Genomic DNA, 19,663 nt, shown 5'->3' with positions numbered 1-19,663 from the left:
CCCCAATTTAGCACATTCATCCTCGGACCACTCTTATCCTTGTCCACCAGTACTTTAAAACTTACTGAATTGTGGTCACTGTTACCGAAATGCTCCCCTACTGAAACATCTACCACCTGGCCGGGCTCATTCCCCAATACCAGGTCCAGTACCGCCTCTTCCCTGTAGTGAGAGAAAAAACTTTCATTGACATTTCAGCTGAACTTGGAAAAGTTAGAGATATAACTTTAATCATGCACTGAGGGAGATGAAAGGGAGGAAGAGAAGGTCTTTGATGGGGTAGTTATTGATGATATGAGGAAAAATTGTAATAAAACGAGTAAATACTTGTCTCGGAATGGCAGAGATAAACCGCTGCGGTCAAAAGGGGCAAATAAATCCCCAAACTAAGGAAAGAAAAAAGAGAAAATATTTGGGTGAATGTTACAATCAACCTCTTATCAGGATCTTGGTACCTGGCATATTGACCAATACCTTGCAGAGACCAGACACCAACTCTCTGACACCACCCCTGGACCATGATCCCTTCATCGACATCAAGCCACAGTTTCAAATATTATCACTGACCTTTCCATGTCTTGGGATCTAGAAACTCTCTGCCACTTTCATAGCCCTAACTGTAAAAACATAAATGGGAAGCGAAGCAGCAGATAATTAAATGAAGATATGGGCTCAACAATAAGGAAAATTAGGAGAAAAATTAAAATGAAAAATAACTTGGGTAATGTTACTGATAGAGGTGTTAAGATTCAAAGCGGAGGTATAAAAACCAACAAGTGTATTTACCTGAATGCTCGTAGTATTCGGAATAAGGTAAATGAGTCGATGATGGAAATCATCGTGAATGACTATGATTTAATAATACTAATAACCTTTTATTGTCACTTTCGTGGCCATTGCTGAAACATGGCTAAAGGATGATCAAGAGCAGCACGGTGGCGCAATGGTTAGCATTGCTGCCTCACGGTGCTGAGGTCCCAGGTTTTATCCCGGCTCTGGGTCACTGTCCGTGTGGAGTTTCGCCCCCACAACCCAAAAGATGTGCAGGATAGGTGGATTGGCCACGCTAAATTGCCCCTTAATTGGAAAAAATGAATTGGGTACTCTAAATTTATGATCACGACTGGGAGTTAAATATCCAAGGGTATGAAACTATTCGGAAGGACAGAGTGGATCGTAAGGGAGGTGGTGTAGCTCTGTTATTTAAGGATGACATCCGGGCAGTAGTGGGGGATGACATCGGTGCTATGGAGGATAAGGTTGAATCCATTTGGGTGGAAATCAGGAATAGTAAGGCGAACAAGTGACTGATCGGAGTAGTCTGTAGGCCACCAAATAGTAAAATACAGATGGAGAGTGAGAAGGTAAAATCAAACACTAGTGTTTTGTGCTTCAACAAGGGAGATTACAATGGGATGAGAGAAGATAGACTGGGTGCAAAGACTTTATGGTGGAACAGTGGAGAACCTTCCAAGCGGATTTTTTTTTTTTTCCTCAGCAAAAGTTTATACCATAGAAAAAAAGTACTGTAGGAAAAGGAAAAATCGACCGTGGGTATCTAAGGAAATAAGGGAGAGTATCAAATTGAAGGAAAAAGCATACAAAGTGGCAAAGATTAGTGAGAGACTAGAGGACTGGGAAATCTTTAGGGGGCAACAGAAAGCTACTAAAAAAGCTATAAAGAAGAGTAAGATAGATTATGAGAGTAAACTTGCTCAGAATATAAAAACAGATAGTAAAAGTTTCTACAAATACATAAAACAAAAAAGAGTGGCTAAGGTAAATATTGGTCCTTTAAAGGATGAGAAGGGAGATTTAATAATGGGAGATGAAGAAATGGCTGAGGAACTGAACAGGTTTTTTGGGTCGGTCTTCACAGTGGAAGACTCCAATAACATGCCAGTGACTGATGGAAATGAGGCTATGACAAGTGAGGACCTTGAGAGGATTGTTATCACCAAGGAGATAGTGATGGGCAAGCTAATGGGGCTAAAGGTAGACGGGTCTCCTGGCCCTAATGGAATACATCCCAGGGTACAAAAAGAGATGGCTAGGGAAATTGTAAATACACTTGTGATAATTACCAAAATTCACCAGACTCTGGGGTGGGTGTTCCTGGTGGATTGGAAAGTAGCAAACGTGACACCACTAAAAAAGGAGGTGGGCAGAAAGCGGGTAATTGAAGACCACTTCGCTTAACTTCGGTAGTAGGGAAGATGCTGGAATCTATCATCAAGGAAGAAATAGCGAGGCATCTGTATGGAAATTGTCCCATTGGGCAGACGCAGCATGGGTTCACAAAGGGCAGGTGGCGCCTAATTTAGTGGAGTTTTTTGAGGACATTACCAATGCGGTAGATAACGGGGAGCCAATGGATGTGGTATATCTGGATTTCCAGAAAGCTTTTGACAAGGTGCCACACACAAGGTTGCTGAATAAGATCAAGATGCATGGTGTTATGGGTAAAGTAGTAGCATGGATAGAGGATTGGTTAATTAATAGAAAGGGGATTAATAGGTGTTTCTCTGGTTGGCTATCAGTAGCTAGTGGTGTCCTTCGGGGATCAGTATTGGGCCCACAATTGTTAACAATTTATATGGATTATTTGGAGTTCGGGACCAAGTGCAGTATGTCCCAAGTTTGCAGACGCCACGAAAAAATGCAGAGGATACTAAAAGTCTGCAGAAGGATTTGGATAGGCTAAGTGAATGGGCTACGGTCTGGCAGATGGAATACAATGTTGACAAATGTGAGGTTATCCATTTTGGTAGGAATAACAACAAAAGGAATTATTATCTAAATTATAAAATATTAAAACGTGCTACTGTGCAGAGGGACCTGGGTGTCCTAGTGCACAAGTCACAAGAAGTTGGTTTACAGGTGATTTAAGAAAGCGAGTGGAGTTTTGTCCTTCATTGCTAGAGGGCTGGAGTTTAAGACTAGGGAGGTTATGCTGCAATTGTATAAGGTGTTAGTGAGGCCACACCTGGAGTATTGTGTTCAGTTTTGGTCTCCTTGCCTGAGAAAGGACGTACAGGTGCTGGAGGGTGTGCAGAGGAGATTCGCTAGGTTAATCCCAGAGTTGAGGGGGTTGGAGGAGAGGTTGAGTAGACTGGGACTGTACTCTTTGGCATTTGGAAGGATGCGGGGGGATCTTATAGAAACATATAAAATTATGAAGGGAATAGATGGGATCGATGTGGGGAGGTTGTTTCCACTGGTGGGTCAAAGCAGAACTAGGGGGCATAGCCTCAAAATAAGGAGTAGTAGATTTAGGACACAGTTTAGGATGAACTTTTTCACCCAAAGGATTGTGAATCTATGGAATTTCTTGCCCAGTGAAGCAGTGGAGGCTCCTTCATTAAATGTTTTCCAGATAAAGATAGTTTTTTGACGAATAAAGGGTTATGGTGTTCGGGCAGGAAAGGTGAGCCGAGTCCACAAAATATCAACCATGATCTCATTGAATGGTGGAGCAGGCTCGAAGGGCCAGATGGCCTACTCCTCCTCCTCGTTCTTGTGTCTCCATTTGCCATGGATATCCTATCTCTCTGCACCTTCATTTCTCATCAAAATGTCCTGCAGGCTCTCTACTACTTCCTTAAATGGAGGCTCAACCAATCCCCATCCACCATTCTTCTATCTGGCTTATCTGGCTCAACTTGTTCAAGTGTTTATCAACTTCCACTTGAACTCCAATCACTTCCTGCAATTAAAAGGTATTGCTATGGAAACCCATATGTGTCTTAGCACTGTCTGGCTCTTTGAGGAATCCTATTTTGTTCCCCTCCCTCACTTCTCCAATGCATTGACTGCTTTGGTGTATCCTACTCCTACCCTGCATTGGAAAATTCCAGAGAGAATGTGAGGCAACAGTGCTAACCACTGCAACCTGCTGCCCCGTGCCGGGAGTAATATATTACTCCCAGTTCCATCATGCATTTGTTTTGCTTGGTATCTTTATCTGCCTTTTTGGAAACCCAAGTATGCAACGACATGTTCCTCTTTATCTAGCCCCATCCTAATGGCAGAATCTAGCTGCCTGGAATAGATGACATCTCGAATAGATGATCATATCTTCAACTCATTTTGAATACTCTTTCTCTGTTGATTTTGCCAGATCATACTATGAATTTCTAAGTGCATTCATTGTCCGGACTATCTTAATGGATTCCAGCATTTTCCCAATAACTAAATCAAGCTAGAACATAAAAGCAAATTACTGCAGATGCTGGAATCTGAAACAAAAACAGAAAACACTGGACAATTTCAGCAAGTCAAACTACTTGCTTTGTAGTTTCCTGTTTTTTCTCTCCATTTATCACACCGTCATGTTGCCTTAGCTAACTTCTAATTCACATGGACTGTTCCAGGATATGGGGAATTTTGAAAAAATTATAACGAATCATCCACTGTATCTGCAGTTAGAATGTAAACCAACAGGCCCTGGGGATTTGACTATTTTCAGCCTCATCGTCGAATCGACAGCATGGAGACAGGCCCTTCGGCCCAAACTGGTCTATGCCAACCAAAAAGGCCATCTGAGCTAACCCCATATAGAATCGTACAATCTATGGCACGGAGTTCCTCACTTTGTTCTTGAGTTCCTCACTTGGATTAATTCATTGATTACCCGCTAATACCCCCTAATTATCAGAGAATTTACAGTGCCGAAGGAGGCCATTTGGCCCATCACGTCTGCACCGGCTCTTGGAAAGAGCACCCTATCCAAGGTCAACACCTCCACCCTATCCCCATAACCCAGTAACCCCACCCAACACTAAGGGCAATTTTGGACACTAATGGCAATTTATCATTGCCAATCCACCTAACCTGCACATCATTGGACTGTGGAAGAAACCGGAGCACCCGGAGGAAACCCACGCACACACTGGGAGGATGTGCAGACTCTGCACAGACCGTGACCCAAGCTGGAATCGAACCTGGGACCCTGGAGCTGTGAAGCAATTGTGCTATCCACAATGCTACCGTGCTGCCATTCTTGTCCATAACAGGCACATAATTTCATGTATTTAAAAATTTTACTGTAGCATGGCTATAAATGCTATTAATTAAAGATTATTTTTGTAGGATACTTTGACTTTAAACTACAGCAAGGAACTGTGATAATCGGGGCATTTTCAAGCAGGTGGGCTGTAACCAATAGGATGCCGCAAGGATCCGTATGGGGCTTCTTGCTTTTATACTTGCCACACATCGCACTCTCAATGGAATTACAATCCTTGTAGCAAACGACCTTGAGTCACTTCAAAGGTGTTTACGCTGTTCTGCTTTACCGAGTTACTTCCAAGTTACTGTCTCTCGACCCTTGCCTCCGTTTGAGAGATTCCACAATTCAATGCCAGCAGTAAAGCCCACTCCGATGATTGATCTATCCTCCCCTCTGGTATGCCTGGGTGAATTACCCTTGGACGGCTGTGGAATGCAACTGGAGACCATCTCCTTCCAGCTTTGTTAACTTGGGAAAGAATTTGCAGCTCCTTTTCTCTCTGCTGACCACCAACTGTTGTTATTTTCCTGCCCCTCTCTTCCTTCTGCCCTCAACTTGGGAGTTGGCAAGTCTGCTTTTAACACAGCTGCCCTTGCACTATGTCCGCAGGTGTGCGAAAGAACTTTATACCTTGCTCTGCCAATTTCTTGACTAAGACCAGCTTGCTGTTTGGCAAGTTTTGGAATAATCACATGATCCCCTCATTTTAAGTCCAAGATACAGCCCAATACAATCTTATAAGCCTCAATTGTAACAGCAACATCGTTAATCACCTTTAACCCCTTAATTCCCCGAGTAAGCTTTGATGGCTCCTTCCCTCTGCGATTTTCTTAATGCTGCATATTTTTGTTGAGCCATTTGAATTATTTCTTTAAATGTTTTCCATTGTTTTTTTTATTGCCATATATTTACCCAATAAACCTTAACTTCCTCCCATCCTATGTAATTTGTTTTTTGTATGTTCAAGATTCTTTTTTGGAACAGGAGGATGTCGCAATCTAATCCAATTAGCAATTTAGTTTAATTATGTATACTTTTTTCCCCAGAGGAACTTTGAGATTACTAATCCAACCTACCTCAATGCGCAACACTTGATCTTCTGCTTTCCTGGTCAACTTGTATTCCTCAAACAACCTATGTTTATCACGTCCTTTCTTTACTGCACTTGTTATTGTTCAATGATTTTAATTGACTAAAGCAGGGGTTGCAAACCTGTGGTTCCTCAGCCACAATAAAGACTTGTGCAGCTTCCAACTGTAATCAATCAAATCTAATTTGTTAATTAATTAACTGGCTTTTTTCATTTTTTGAATTTGAGAGTATCATTAAACATTGTGGAAAAATGTTTAAAATATTGTCTCGTTTTCATTATTATTGACCTTTTGAGTAACAGCTTTGTGACTCAAGAAACCTTTGAAACTGTCAAAACCGTAATATCATGTTGCTATTCAGATTGCTATCCCCTGGATTACAAAATCAGTTTCGATAGGGTGTAGTGGTAGCACATCTTGCCTAATGATCCCTTATTTACAGGGCTCAAAATGTTACTTTGCATTTTTAAGGTCCTTGGAACTTCTATCTGTCCCAAGGAATTAGTGTCTCTGATTGCAAAGAAAGTGTTACTCCGCAAATAATTTTTTATTGTAGCTTTGGTCACTCATTGAAGGTGCCTTCAATGTCAATGGATTTCAAGCTTTGGAGGAATTTCTATCAAATGAAGGTGAATATCCTCCTCAGAAATGCAGCAAGCCATCGCTTAACAGACTTGACAAGCTAGCTCACAAGGTACTGCACATTTCTTACACTGTCATTAATTATTAAATAACTCTATGACCCACATTACTTGTTTGGCCTTAAAATGTGTTTTTCAGGAAATGGATAAAAATCAGTTCAACAATATCTCATTACTGTTGAAAGCATTGCAGAAATTCTGCAAAGAAGATTCAGATGAAGGCCTTTGTTGTCTAATTAAACATGGGCTTGTTCAGAAGATAAGTATTTATACATTTAAAATAAATATTTTAAAAACCTGACTTCTCAATTTAAATATGTTCGGAATGTGGTTGGTCGGCAGAATGTCTTGAAGTGGTAACAAAAATGGTTGTGACAGTTCATCCTCTTGGATGTATACTTTACACATTTATGGTAACTCTTCTTTGAAATAACAATTCATTGGAGCTTTTTGACATCCACCCAAGCAGACAGGTGGCCTCCCTTAATGTCTCACCTGAAAGGTGGCACCACCAACAGGGCAGCATTGCACTACACTGCAAAGTTAGCCTTGATTTTTGTGCTCAAGCCCTAGAGGGGCTTGAACCCAGAACCTTGTGACACGGGGAGAGTGCTATCAATTGTGTCTTTGCTAACATTGAACTATCCCATAAGACATAGCCATTCAGCCCATCGAGTCTGCACTGCCATTCAATAATGGATATCAGAAGCAGTCTCCCTGATTTATTAAAACCTGTACCCCTTTTCATAAAGAATAATCTCATTCAAGCTAAAATCAGGATGACTAATTTTTAAAATAAGGGACACTTTCACTTCTGGGACCAAGATGTTGGGGGGTTGCTGGTGTCCAATTGAGTGGAGAGGGTTAATTGGGGATTTTCTAGAGATCATGTGGTTGGGGGGAGGGTTGCGGAAAAGCAAAGTGGGTGAATTAAAGCAACCAAACTTAACTTGTGGGCTTATAACATTATCATCTCTGTTCTGAAGAATAATCATATTTGACTTGGTTTCTCACTCCACAGATACTGCCAGACCTGCTGTTTATTTCCAGCAATTTCTGTTTTTAAATGTCCGGTTTCCAGTATCAACAGCATTTTGTGTTTATTATCGTCTCTCTGCTGGCCAACTCTTCGGTTCAGTCTCCCACAGGCTGTCCTTGACAATAGGCGTCTCCAGGGATACAGAACAACTAAACTGACGGGATGGTTTGTAGAAACTCATGTAAAGGATTAGAGTTTTGAGGCATAAAACCCTTCTAATTTAAAAAAAAAACAACTCTAGGTGTGAATTTTTAATTCATAGCATCCCTACAGTGCAGAAAGCTGAAAATAAGCACGTAGGCACAGCAGGCGGTAAAGAAGAAAAATTGTATGTTGGCCTTCATAGTGAGAGGATTTGAGTATAGGAGTATAGGAATGTTTTACTGCAATTGTATATGGCATTGGTGAGGCCACACCTGCAGTATTGTGTGCTGTTTTGGTGTCCTTATCTGAGGCAGGATGTTCTTGCTATGGAGGGAGTGCAGCAAAGGTTTACCAGGCTGATTCCTGTGAAGGTGAGATTGTCATATGAGGAAGAGACCAAATTGGTTTGGATTATATTCATTGGAATTTAGAAGAGTGCTCCTAGAAACGTACAAAATTCTACCTGGATTAGACTGGCGAGATTCAGAATGTTTCCGATGGTTGGGGAGTCCAGAACTAGGGGTCATAGTTTGAGGATAAGTGGTAAACCTTTTAGGACTGAGGTGAGCAGAAATTTATTCAACCAGAGTGGTGAATCTGTGGAATTCACTACCACAGGAAATAGTTGAGGCCAAAACGTTATGTAATTTCAAGAAGGAATATAGATATAGCTCTTTGGACTAAAGGGATCAAGGATAATCCAGGTAAGTACAGGCCGGTGAGCCTAACGTCAGTGGTAGGGAAATTATTGGAAAGGATTCTTCGGGACAGGATTCCCACTTGGAAATAAGTGGACATATTAGCAAGAGGCAACCAGGTTGTGAGAAGGGGAGATCGTGCCTCACTAACTTGATCGAGATTTTTGAGGATGATTGAGGGTAGGGTGGTGCATATTGTCTACGTGGACTTCAGTAAGGCCTTTGACAAGGTCCCTGATGGCACACTGGCACAGAAGGTGAAGTCACACAGGATCAGAGGTGAGCTGGCAAGATGGATACTGAACTGGCTCGTTCATAGAAGACGGCGGGTATTTTGGCCGAGGTAGTATGGCCCCGTACGGGCTTGGAGGATTGAAGGGTCTGATCCTGTGCTGTATTGTTTTTTTGTTCTTTGATATCGATCAGTTGGAAACTTGGGTGGAGAGATGGCAGATGGAGTTTAATCCAGACAAATGTGAATTAATGCATTTTGGATGGTCTAATACAGGTGGAAAATATACAGTAAATGGCAGAACCCTTCAAGGTATTGACAGGCAGAGGGATCTGGGTGTACAGGTTCACAGGTCACAAAGTGGCAACACCGGTGGAGAAGGTAGTCTAATAGCCATTCGGCATGTTTGCTTTCACCACCCGGAGCATAGAGTATAAAAATTGGCAAGTCATGCTGCAGCTGTATCGAACATTAATTAGGCCACACTTTGAATAACAGGCGGGATTCTCTGGCCACGCTCGCGCGACGACCGGAAATTCCCACCTGAGGCCAATGGACCTTTACATGTTCTGCGTCCCACCTGTGGCGATGTTGCGGTGGGTGAGGCCGAAGAATCCAGCCCTTGGTGTTCAATTTTGGTCACCATGCTACCAGAAGGATGTGGAGGCTTTGGAGAGGATGGAGAAGAGGTTTACCAGGCTGTTGCCTGGACGGAGGGCATTAGCTAGGCGGAGAGGCTGGATAAACCCTATTCTCATTGGAATGATGGAGGTCGAGGGGCCATCTGATAGAAGTCTACAAAGTTATTGAGTGGTGTGGACCGGACAGAGGATAGTCTGAAGCTTTTTCCCAGGGTGGAAGAGTTGATTACTAGGGGGCATCGTCTTGAGGTAAGGGGGACAAGGTTTCGAGGAGATGTGCGAGGGAAGTTTTTATTTACACAGAGGGTGGTGGGTACCTGGAACTCGCTACCAGAGGAGGTGGTTGAAGCAGGTACGACACTAACATTTAAGATGTGTCTTGACCAATACAAATACATGAACAGGATGGGAATAGAGGGACACCCACTCCAAAGTGTAAAACGTTTTAGGTTAGATGGGCAGCATGGTTGGTTGGAGAGTCGAGGGGCCTGTTCCTGTGCTGTATTTTCTTTGTTCACCGCAGAACCACTGAGCTCCCATCACCATACTTTGTTGTTAGCTTATTATTCAAGGTGGCTGGCTCCCAGTTCAGTTTGCTAATGACGGTATCATCTGTGAAAACATGGTCCTTCATTGTGCCCCCTAAGGGAGAGGCAATACAAATGGTGAGTATAGCACCATATTAGATACCTAATTTATGGACTGTGTTAAATTGGAAAGCTTCCTGGGCAGCAGGATGATCCCACAAAGAAGCGCTATCAGTGGATATCACTATCTGGTCTGACCTATTTGTGACGCCAGACCCACAGCAATGTGGTTGACTCTTGAATGACGTGGAAATGGCCAAACAAGCCATTCTCGGGCAATTATAGATGGGCAGCAAATGCTGGCCCAGCCAGTGACACCCGCATCCCGTGAATGAATAAACAAAGTAGTTGAATCAGTTTTTCTAACCAGCCTATTTTTTCTAATGTATAAGCAGATTGAGAAAAGCTGGTCAAACATTTGGAACAATTGGTTCTATACAATGCTGAGTACTCAAACAAAGAACAAAGAAATGTAAAGCACAGGAACAGGCCCTCCAAGCCTGTGCCGACCATGCTGCCCGACTATCTTCTACACTTCCTGGGTCCGTATCCCTCTATTCCCATCCTGTTCATGTATTTGTCAAGATGCCCCTTAAATGTCACTATCGTCCCTGCTTCCACCACCACCTCCGGAAGAGAGTTCCAGGCACCCACTACCCTCTGCGTAAAAAAAACTTGCCTCGTACATCTACTCTAAAACTTGCCCCTCTCACCTTAAACCTATGCCCCCTAGTAATTGACCCTTCTACCCCGGGGAAAAGCCTCTGACTATCCACTCTGTCTATGCCCCTCATAATTTTGTAGACCTCTATCAGGTCTCCCCTCAACCTCCTTCGTTCCAGTGAGAACAAACCGAGTTTATGCAACCGCTCCTCATAGCTAATGCCCTCCATACCAGGCAACATTCTGGTAAATGTCTTCTGCATCCTCTTTAAAGCCTCCACATCCTTCTGGTAGTGTGGCGACCAGAATTGAACACTATACTCCAAGTGTGGCCTATCGAAGGTTCTATACAGCTGCAACATGACTTGCCAATTCTTATACTCAATGCCCTGGCCAATGAAGGCAAGCATGCCGTATGCCTTCTTGACTACCTTCTCCACCTGTGTTGCCCCTTTCAGGGACCTGTACTCCTAGATCTCTTTGACTTTCAATACTCTTGAGGGTTCTACCATTCACTGTATATTCCCTACCTGCATTAGACCTTCCAAAATGCATTACCTCCCATTTGTCCGGATTAAACTCCATCTGCCATCTCTCCGCCCAAGTCTCCAAACAATCTAAATCCTGCTGTATCCTCTGACAGTCCTCAGGTTGGTGGAATTGCAGATAGCGCTTTGTGTCGTCTGCAAACTTACTAATCAGACCAGTTACATTTTCCTCCAAATCATTTATATATACTCCAAACAGCAAAGGTCCCAGCACTGATCCCTGTGGAACACCACTGGTCACAGCCCTCCAATTAGAAAAGCATCCTTCCATTGCTACTCTCTGCCTTCTATGACCTAGCCAGTTCTGTATTCACCTTGCCAGCTCACCCCTGATCCCGTGTGACTTCACCTTTTGTACTAGTCTACCATGAGGGACCTTGTCAAAGGCCTTACTGAAGTCCATATGGACAACATCCGCTGCCCTACCTGCATCAATCATCTTAGTGACCTCCTCGACAAACTCTATCAAGTTAGTGAGACACGACCTCCCCTTCACACAACCATGCTGCCTCTCACTAATACGTCCATTTGCTTCCAAATGGGAGTAGATCCTGTCTCGAAGAATTCTCTCCAGTAATTTCCCTGCCACTGAAGTAAGGCTTACCGGCCTGTAGTTACCTGGATTATCCTTCCTACCCTTCTTAAACAGAGGAACAACATTGGCTATTCTCCAGTCCTCCGGGACATCACCTGAAGACAGTGAGGATCCAAAGATTTCTGTCAATGCCTTGGCAATTTCCTCTCCAGCCTCCTTCAGTATTCTGGGGTAGATCCCATCAGGCCCTGGGGACTTATCTACCTTAATATTTTTTTAGACACCCAACACCTCGTCTTTTTGGATCTCAATGTGACCCAGGCTATCTACACACCCTTCTCCAGACTCCACATCTACCAATTTCTTCTCTTTGGTGAATACTGATGCAAAGTATTCATTTAGTACCTCACCCATTTCCTCTGGCTCCACACACAGATTCCCTTGCCTATCCTTCAGTGGGCCAACCCTTTCCCTGGCTACCCTCTTGCTTTTTATGTACGTGTAAAAAGCCTTGGGATTTTCCTTAACCCTATTTGCCAATGACATTTTGTGACCCCTTCTAGCCCTCCTGACTCCTTGCTTAAGTTCCTTCCTACTTTCCTTGTATTCCACACAGGCTTTTTCTTTTCCCAGCCTTTTAGCCCTGACAAATGCCTCCTTTTTCTTTTTGACGAGGCCTACAATATCTCTCGTTATCCAAGGTTCCCGAAAATTGCCGTATTTATCCTTCTTCCTCACAGGAACATGCCGGTCCTGAATTCCTTTCAACTGCCACTTGAAAGCCTCCCACATGTCAGATGTTGATTTGCCCTCAAACATCCGCCCCCAATCTATGTTCTTCAGTTCCTGCCTAATATTGTTAAAATGTGCCTTCCCCCAATTTAGCACATTCATTCTAGGACCACTCTTATCCTTGTCCACCAGCACTTTAAAACTTACTGAATTGTGGTCACTGTTCCTGAAATGCTCCCCTACTGAAACATCTACCACCTGGCCGGGCTCATTCCCCAATACCAGGTCCAGTACTGCCCCTTCCCTAGTTGGACTGTCCACATATTGTTTTAAGAAGCCCTCCTGGATGCTCCTTACAAACTCCGCCCTGTCTAAGACCCTGGCACTAAGTGAGTCCCAGTCAATATTGGGGAAGTTGAAGTCTCCCATCACCACAACACTGTTGTTTTTACTCTCTTCCAAAATCTGTCTACCTATCTGCTCCTCTATCTCCCGCTGGCTGTTGGGAGGCCTGTAGTAAACCCCCAACATTGTGACTGCACCCTTCTTATTCCTGATCTCTACCCATATAGCCTCACTGCCCTCTGAGGTGTCCTCCCGCAGTACAGCTGTGATATTCTCCCGAACCAGTAGCGCAACTCCGCCACCCCTTTTACATCTCCCTCTATCCCGCCTGAAACATCTAAATCCTGGAACGTTTAGCTGCCAATCCTGCCCTTCCCTCAACCAGGTTTCTGTAATGGCAACAACATCATAGTTCCAAGTACTAATCCAAGTTCATCTGCCTTACCCGTAATACTTCTTGCATTAAACCATATGCACTTCAGGCCACCAGACCCGCTGTGTTCAGCAACTTCTCCCTGTCTGCTCTGCCTCAGAGCCCCACTGTCCCTATTCCCTAGTTCTCCCTCAGTGCTCTCACCTTCTGACCTATTGCTCCCGTGCCCACCCCCCTGCCATGCTAGTTTAAACCCTCCCGTGTGACACTGGCAAACCTCACGGCCAGGATATTTATGCCTCTCCAGTTTAGATGCAACCCGTCCTTGTATAGATCACACCTCCCTAGGACCAGTGGTCCAGATAACGGAAACCCTCCCTCCTACACCAGCTGTTTACCCACGTGTTTAGCTGCTCTATCTTCCTATTTCTAGCCTCACTGGCACGTGGCACAGGGAGTAATCCCGAGATTACAACCCTAGAGGTCCTGTCTTCTCGATCACTTAATCATCTACCCTCTAATACAGATCACTCATTCAGCTGAGGATTCTCTGCAATATGTTAGTGTTTGAGAATGTTCATCGGAAATGTAACTTCTTTATAATTGCCATAAACCTAGAAGTTTTGATTCCTAAATAAATAAAGCCTGTTAACTTATTTTACATGCTGCTATGGTTTGAGCGGGCTACGGAGTTTCTGAAAACTGCAGAACTGAAATCCAATGAAGCACTTATGGTTCTCGTTGAAGATATTTTTGATACTGTATTGGTAAGTGCACATTTTGTGGTCATGAAACTGAATTTTCATATTGCATCTTGAAATTTGTGCACTTATTCCATTTTTTTAAATTTTTAGGCTATAGGCAAATGCAGTAGCGAAGGTAAGATTATTCAGCACATTGGGGAATCATCAAAATTGTACAAAAGTAAACTGTGAAGGTTAGAAATCAGGATTAAAAACAGTGTTGTAACAGTTGGTCTTTTCAGATGGTCGATGTTCCATCAGAACTGAAAGGTGCTGTTACATTATAGAACGTAGAACAATACAGCGCAGTACAGGCCCTTCGGCCCATGATGTTGCACCGAAACAAAAGCCATCTAACCTACACTATGCCATTATCATCCATATGTTTATCCAATAAACTTTTAAATGCCCTCAATGTTGGCGAGTTCACTACTGTAGCAGGTAGGGCATTCCACGGCCTCACTACTCTTTGCGTAAAGAACCTACCTCTGACCTCTGTCCTATATCTATTACCCCTCAGTTTAAAGCTATGTCCCCTCGTGCCAGCCATATCCACCCGCGGGAGAAGGCTCTCACTGTCCACCCTATCCAACCCCCTGATCATTTTGTATGCCTCTATTAAGTCTCCTCTTAACCTTATTATCTGTTACTATACACGCTAAGTGGAATTTTCTCAATTTTTGTTCATTTGCTTGTTTATAGTGCTCTATATCAGAACATCTTGATTACATTTTGGTATTTTATGAAATGTGAATGGAAAAGAAAATCAGTGGAAAAATGTACTTTTTTATTATTCAGATATTTGTACTTTTATGTGGGATTTGAAAATTGAAGTTGACTTGGAATGTATTTTGTCAGCTTCGTCCAGTACTAAAGTCTTGCTTCTCAATGTGGGTTCAAGCTTTTCCAATGAATTCAACCAGTAATCCAAGTCAGCACTTCAGTGCAGTATTATTAGGGAAGTGCTGAACAGTTTTTTTCAGATGAAACATTAAAGCTTTGTCCTTTCATGCAAAGAGGATCCATAAGATACACATGAGATTTTGAGTCCTGGAGAAAATGTATCCCTTATCCTACGTCACAATTAACTGATCACTTATTTTCTTGTTGTTTGCCCAGGTCTGGTGTATAAATAGTCCACTTGCAGATAAGAACTCTACTTAGAAACATAAGGAGGCCATTTGGCCCATCAAATCAGCACCAACCCTCTGAAACAGGACCCTCATGGGCCCATTCCCCTGCCCTATCCCCATAATCTCACCTAGTCTGTGGGAGGAAACTGGAGGACCCAGAGGAAACCCACGCAGACATGGAGAAAGTGCAAACTCCACACTGACAGTCACCCAAGGCTGGAATTGAATCCGAGTCTCAAAAAGATTGGTGAAAGAAGCTATGTAAAAGTAACATTTTAATTAGACTTAGTCTACCAGTTTTTCTAAATGCAGAAGATGATCTGTTTAAGAAGAATGAACTTTTATTGTAGTCCTGTGAACTGTGCGGTTGATACGGAGTAACATTTGGACAAACCATTTGTGTTCCATACTTTCGGTATTTTTGTAATTCCTAGTTTTTTTATTATCTAGTAAAGCTTTTGATGAGAGCAATAATTATAAATGAGTATATATTTAGAAAGAATATCTTTTTTGGAATTCATTTCTCCCTAAGCCTTAAGTAAAATCTAAAATCATGGGGTTGATTTTTATCTCTAGACATGTCACAATATGTGGACATTGTAAAGCACAAAAGGTTAATGTAATGTTACTACTCTAGTCATTAGATGGCGCGATCGAGCAACCATATAAATATCACCTGCCTCCTTGACGTCTGGAAGATAGAGGAGAGAGTGGAAGAGAGCAAGACAGTAGTTGATATAGTTGAACTAATAATATAATTGATTGTGAAGATGTGTAGTGTAATCTTTACTTAACTAATTCCTTAGTAATATGTTTTAATCCAATTTAGTGTAGTGTAATAAATTAGCTTTTGTTTATTAAACGCAACTTGCTGTTCTTTGTTAGCACTACAACCTTAACCATCCTGAAAGAACAAAAACAAAGGACACAACAGACAGGATATTGGTGTCTAGGAGTTCTTGAGTAGTAGTGTGCCCAATAAAGGAAGCCAGGTTTGCTTGAATGGTTGGATTTCAATTAATTTATTTTAAATATTTGTCTATCTGCTGGGGTGGAAATGTCCCAGGTCTGACAGGCCTTCAGAGTTAGTGAAGATAAATTATTGGGGGAGGCTGGTAAGTGGTCTGTCAATTTCAACTTTCCCATGCACTGTTCCCAAAGGTTAGTAAAATTGAGAATATTAATCGTCATGTGTGAGAGCTATGATGGCACGTTAACTGAGCTATCCTGATCTGGAAACACTTGAACGTCCTTTAAGAGCCACCGGATAATTGGAAACATAAAATGTGACCTCTTCAAATGATCTATTGTCATTTGATTTTCTTGTAAATAGGGAGAATTCAACTTATGGATACATTTGTGTTACAATTGGGCCATGGAGTGTCTGACTTTCGTCTTAAAATTTCTATACGGCTAGAGGTAAGAATTCCACCATTCAGGTAATCATCTTCCAGTAAACTGTAAAGAAAATGACTTGTTGTTTCTCTATCCTATTTAGGCTGTAAGAACCTTCAATTCGATGCTTGACATCATCTCCCGTGAAGGGAAAATCAAATTTCACTTGTCTGAGGAAGCATATAGTCTAATGTAAGTTTAAAACACATGCATATTAATTTTAAAGTTTCTATAAATATCACAGTTACTCATTTGGTAAGGCACTTGATTCTCAGAAGATTATGGATTCCAACCCCATTTTAAGACCCAAGCAAAGAAGCTTAGAATTCAGTGAAGTACTGGGTACGGTAATCTCTTCAATATGATACTAAGTTGTCATTTAGCTGTGGATGATTTCAGAGCACCAATTGAAGATCATTGTTCTGGCTAATATTTCCCCCTCCATGCATAGCAAGAGGATTTGCGTACAACAATAGAGATGTTTTACTGCAATTGTAGAGGGCATTGGTGAGATCGTATCTGGACTATTGTGTGCAGTTTTGGTGTCCTTATCTGAGGAAGGATGTTACTGCCATGGAGGGAGTGCAGCGAAGGTTTACCAGGCTGAACTCGGATGGTAGAACTAAGTAGAGTTAGGATTATTCATTGCAATCCAGAAGAATGAGAGGAGATTGTTGTATTACTGGCTCTAATATGTATCGTTACAGCTGTTGATGCTGATGGTCTGGTGATGTGATCCTGAAGAAACCCTGAGTCTTCAACTTAAGCAAACTAATTAATTTAAAGTAATAATTGATTATATCCGAGTTCGACACTCTACAGCACTATCTCTAGAAATCAAGTAATTAAATATGATTGAATTAACTGATTCACAACTATAAATACTAACTATACTGAGCTATCCAAATACACAACTGCTTACTAAACACTCCTGGGTAGGAACGGACCAAGATCCTTTAGGAGCTGCTAATACTGGATCTTGTAATACCCTCTAGTGGTAGTGTTACAGCTAGATGTTCTAATTAACTCTTTAGTTATCTACACATACACATCATTACAGGGATCTCACAGAAACTTATAAAATTCTAACAGGATTAGACAGAAAGAATGTTCCTTATTGTGTGAGAGTCCAGAAATAGGGGTCAAGTTAGAGGATAAGAGGCGAGGAGAAATTTCTTCACCCAGAGAGAGGTGAATCTGAAATTCACTTCCACAAAGTAGTGCAATTTCAAGAAGGAATTAGATTTGGCTTTTGGGGCAAAAGGGATCAAGAGATATGGGGGGAAAGTGGGATCAGAATATTGAACTTGATCAGGCTCAAAGGGCTGAATGGCCTCCTCGTTCTATATTCTTTGTATGTTTCTATGGAACCCATGACTACCAAGAAACAAATTAACTCGTTATTCATTTGCTGCTTTAGATCTTGCTGTAACCTTGTCTATATTATTAAAAAGTACTGGTAGTGTAGCATTTTAGAGTATCACATATGAATGTTTGTATGTTCAATCTTTTTGCAAAAATGTTGGTCTCTGAATGAAATGAAATGAAAGAATGAAAATCGCTTATTGTCACAAGTAGGCTTCAAATGAAGTTACTGTGAAAAGCCCCTCGTCAACACATTCCGGCGCCTGTTCGGGGAGGCTGTTACGGGAATTGAATCGTGCTGCTGGCCTGCCTTGGTCTGCTTTCAAAGCCAGCGATTTAGCCCTGTGCTAAACAGTGCCTCTGGAACCAAAGTTCTAGAATAACAAGGTGACCTTGAGGGGAATTGATGGGGTGAATACAGAAAGGGGCTTTTCTTCTCATGGAGCAGTCTAAAACTAAGGGACATAGTTTAAGAATAAAAGGTCTCCATTTTCACACCGATGAAGAGAAGTTTATCTCTGCAGGCCGATATGAATTTCTAATGTGCAGAAAATAGTGGAGGATTTATCAAAGCTTAGTTAGAATAGTTTTTTTTAATGGGTAAGGGTAGGTTATGGGGAACGGACAGGACAGTGGAGTGGAGACCACAACCATTATCTTATTGAATGGTGGTGCAGACTTGAATTGCCAAATGGCCCACGTTCTATGTTCCTATGTAACATCTAAAGTGGTTATAAAATTTTTTTAAATCATATTTAGACCAGTCTTTAAATTTTTTTTAATGAGATGTCGCTGGCAAAAAGAATATTTGCTGCCCATCACTTCCCTAAAGAAGATGTTGCTGAGCTACCATGTAGGTACACACATCATACTGTTGGGGAGTCAATTCAGGTTTGTTGATCCAAAAACAGTGCAGGAATGGCTATTAAATTCTGAGTCCGAGCAGTGTGTAGCTTTTTTGGGAACTTGCTGGTGATGGTGTTTCCATGTGCCAGCTCCCTTGTCCTTCTAGGTGATTGTGGTAGCGAGCCCTCTAAGTCCATATGACTGGCTTGAGGCCTATCGTGTGAGAATGATGAGCCAAACCGACCAAGAGGGGAAAAAGCGCAGGGACCTAGGAGCAGGGGTCCGAGAAGTGTGGACACGGGAGTCGTAGAGTGAAGACTTGTTTAAAGACTGTGCTTGTGCATAGCTAACCTTTTTTCATTTTTATCAATAAAACCCCTTTTGGTTATATAAGTATCCTCCGCAGTAGTCGAGCCACCATATTGACGATAGCGTAAATTGGACAATGATCGCAACGCCTCAGTAGTCTCAGAATTCAAGGGGGAATATCTTAGAAAATAGCAGAGAAAACAGAAAGCGTCAAAGGAATTGAAAAACAGTGAGTGAAAAACAATACCCATGATTGGGTCATTTCAACCCCAGATCCCACATTATACTAAGCTGTAAGTTCAATTCAGCTGTCATCCACCCAGAAGATTCTATCACAGCTTTCGCTGGCAGTCTCCGCCAAATAACCAAACATTGCGAATTCAGCACAGCATGGAGTGATGTTCTGCACGATCGCTCAGTATGCAGTATAAACAACATTAGTGTGCAAATTAAATTACTGGCTGAGACAAACATTTCCCTCGATAAGGCGATCAAAATAGCCTGGGAAATGCGCTGAGAAGGGTGTGTCAGCGCTTCAAAATGTGCAAGAGGGCAAGATACGGCTGCACCGCGTGCCGCCAGATCGACAGGC

The 19,663-nt window shown here is 42.2% G+C and overlaps 1 protein-coding gene and 1 long non-coding RNA gene across 2 annotated transcripts in view; both read left to right on the top strand.

The window, feature by feature from the left end:
• The first annotated feature begins 13,987 nt into the window (after positions 1-13,987).
• Positions 13,988-16,552, top strand: LOC140425796 (uncharacterized). Its single transcript, XR_011948012.1, has 3 exons — positions 13,988-14,047; positions 14,135-14,159; positions 16,490-16,552. It is a non-coding gene; the product is annotated as an uncharacterized lncRNA (long non-coding RNA).
• A 106-nt stretch (positions 16,553-16,658) lies between these two features.
• LOC140425861 (uncharacterized) overlaps positions 16,659-19,663 on the top strand; it is a 148,894-nt gene continuing 145,889 nt past the window's right edge. Inside the window, exon 1 of the mRNA XM_072510245.1 lies at positions 16,659-16,743. Coding sequence (XP_072366346.1) covers positions 16,676-16,743 — 68 coding nt within the window. The 5' untranslated portion in view covers positions 16,659-16,675. The remainder of the gene's footprint in view (positions 16,744-19,663) is intronic.

The sequence above is a fragment of the Scyliorhinus torazame genome, chromosome 6 (assembly GCF_047496885.1).
Source record: "Scyliorhinus torazame isolate Kashiwa2021f chromosome 6, sScyTor2.1, whole genome shotgun sequence".
Lineage (NCBI taxonomy): Eukaryota > Metazoa > Chordata > Chondrichthyes > Carcharhiniformes > Scyliorhinidae > Scyliorhinus > Scyliorhinus torazame.
The sequence above is the reverse complement of the archived record's forward strand: the minus strand, read 5'-3'. Positions and strand labels throughout refer to the sequence as shown.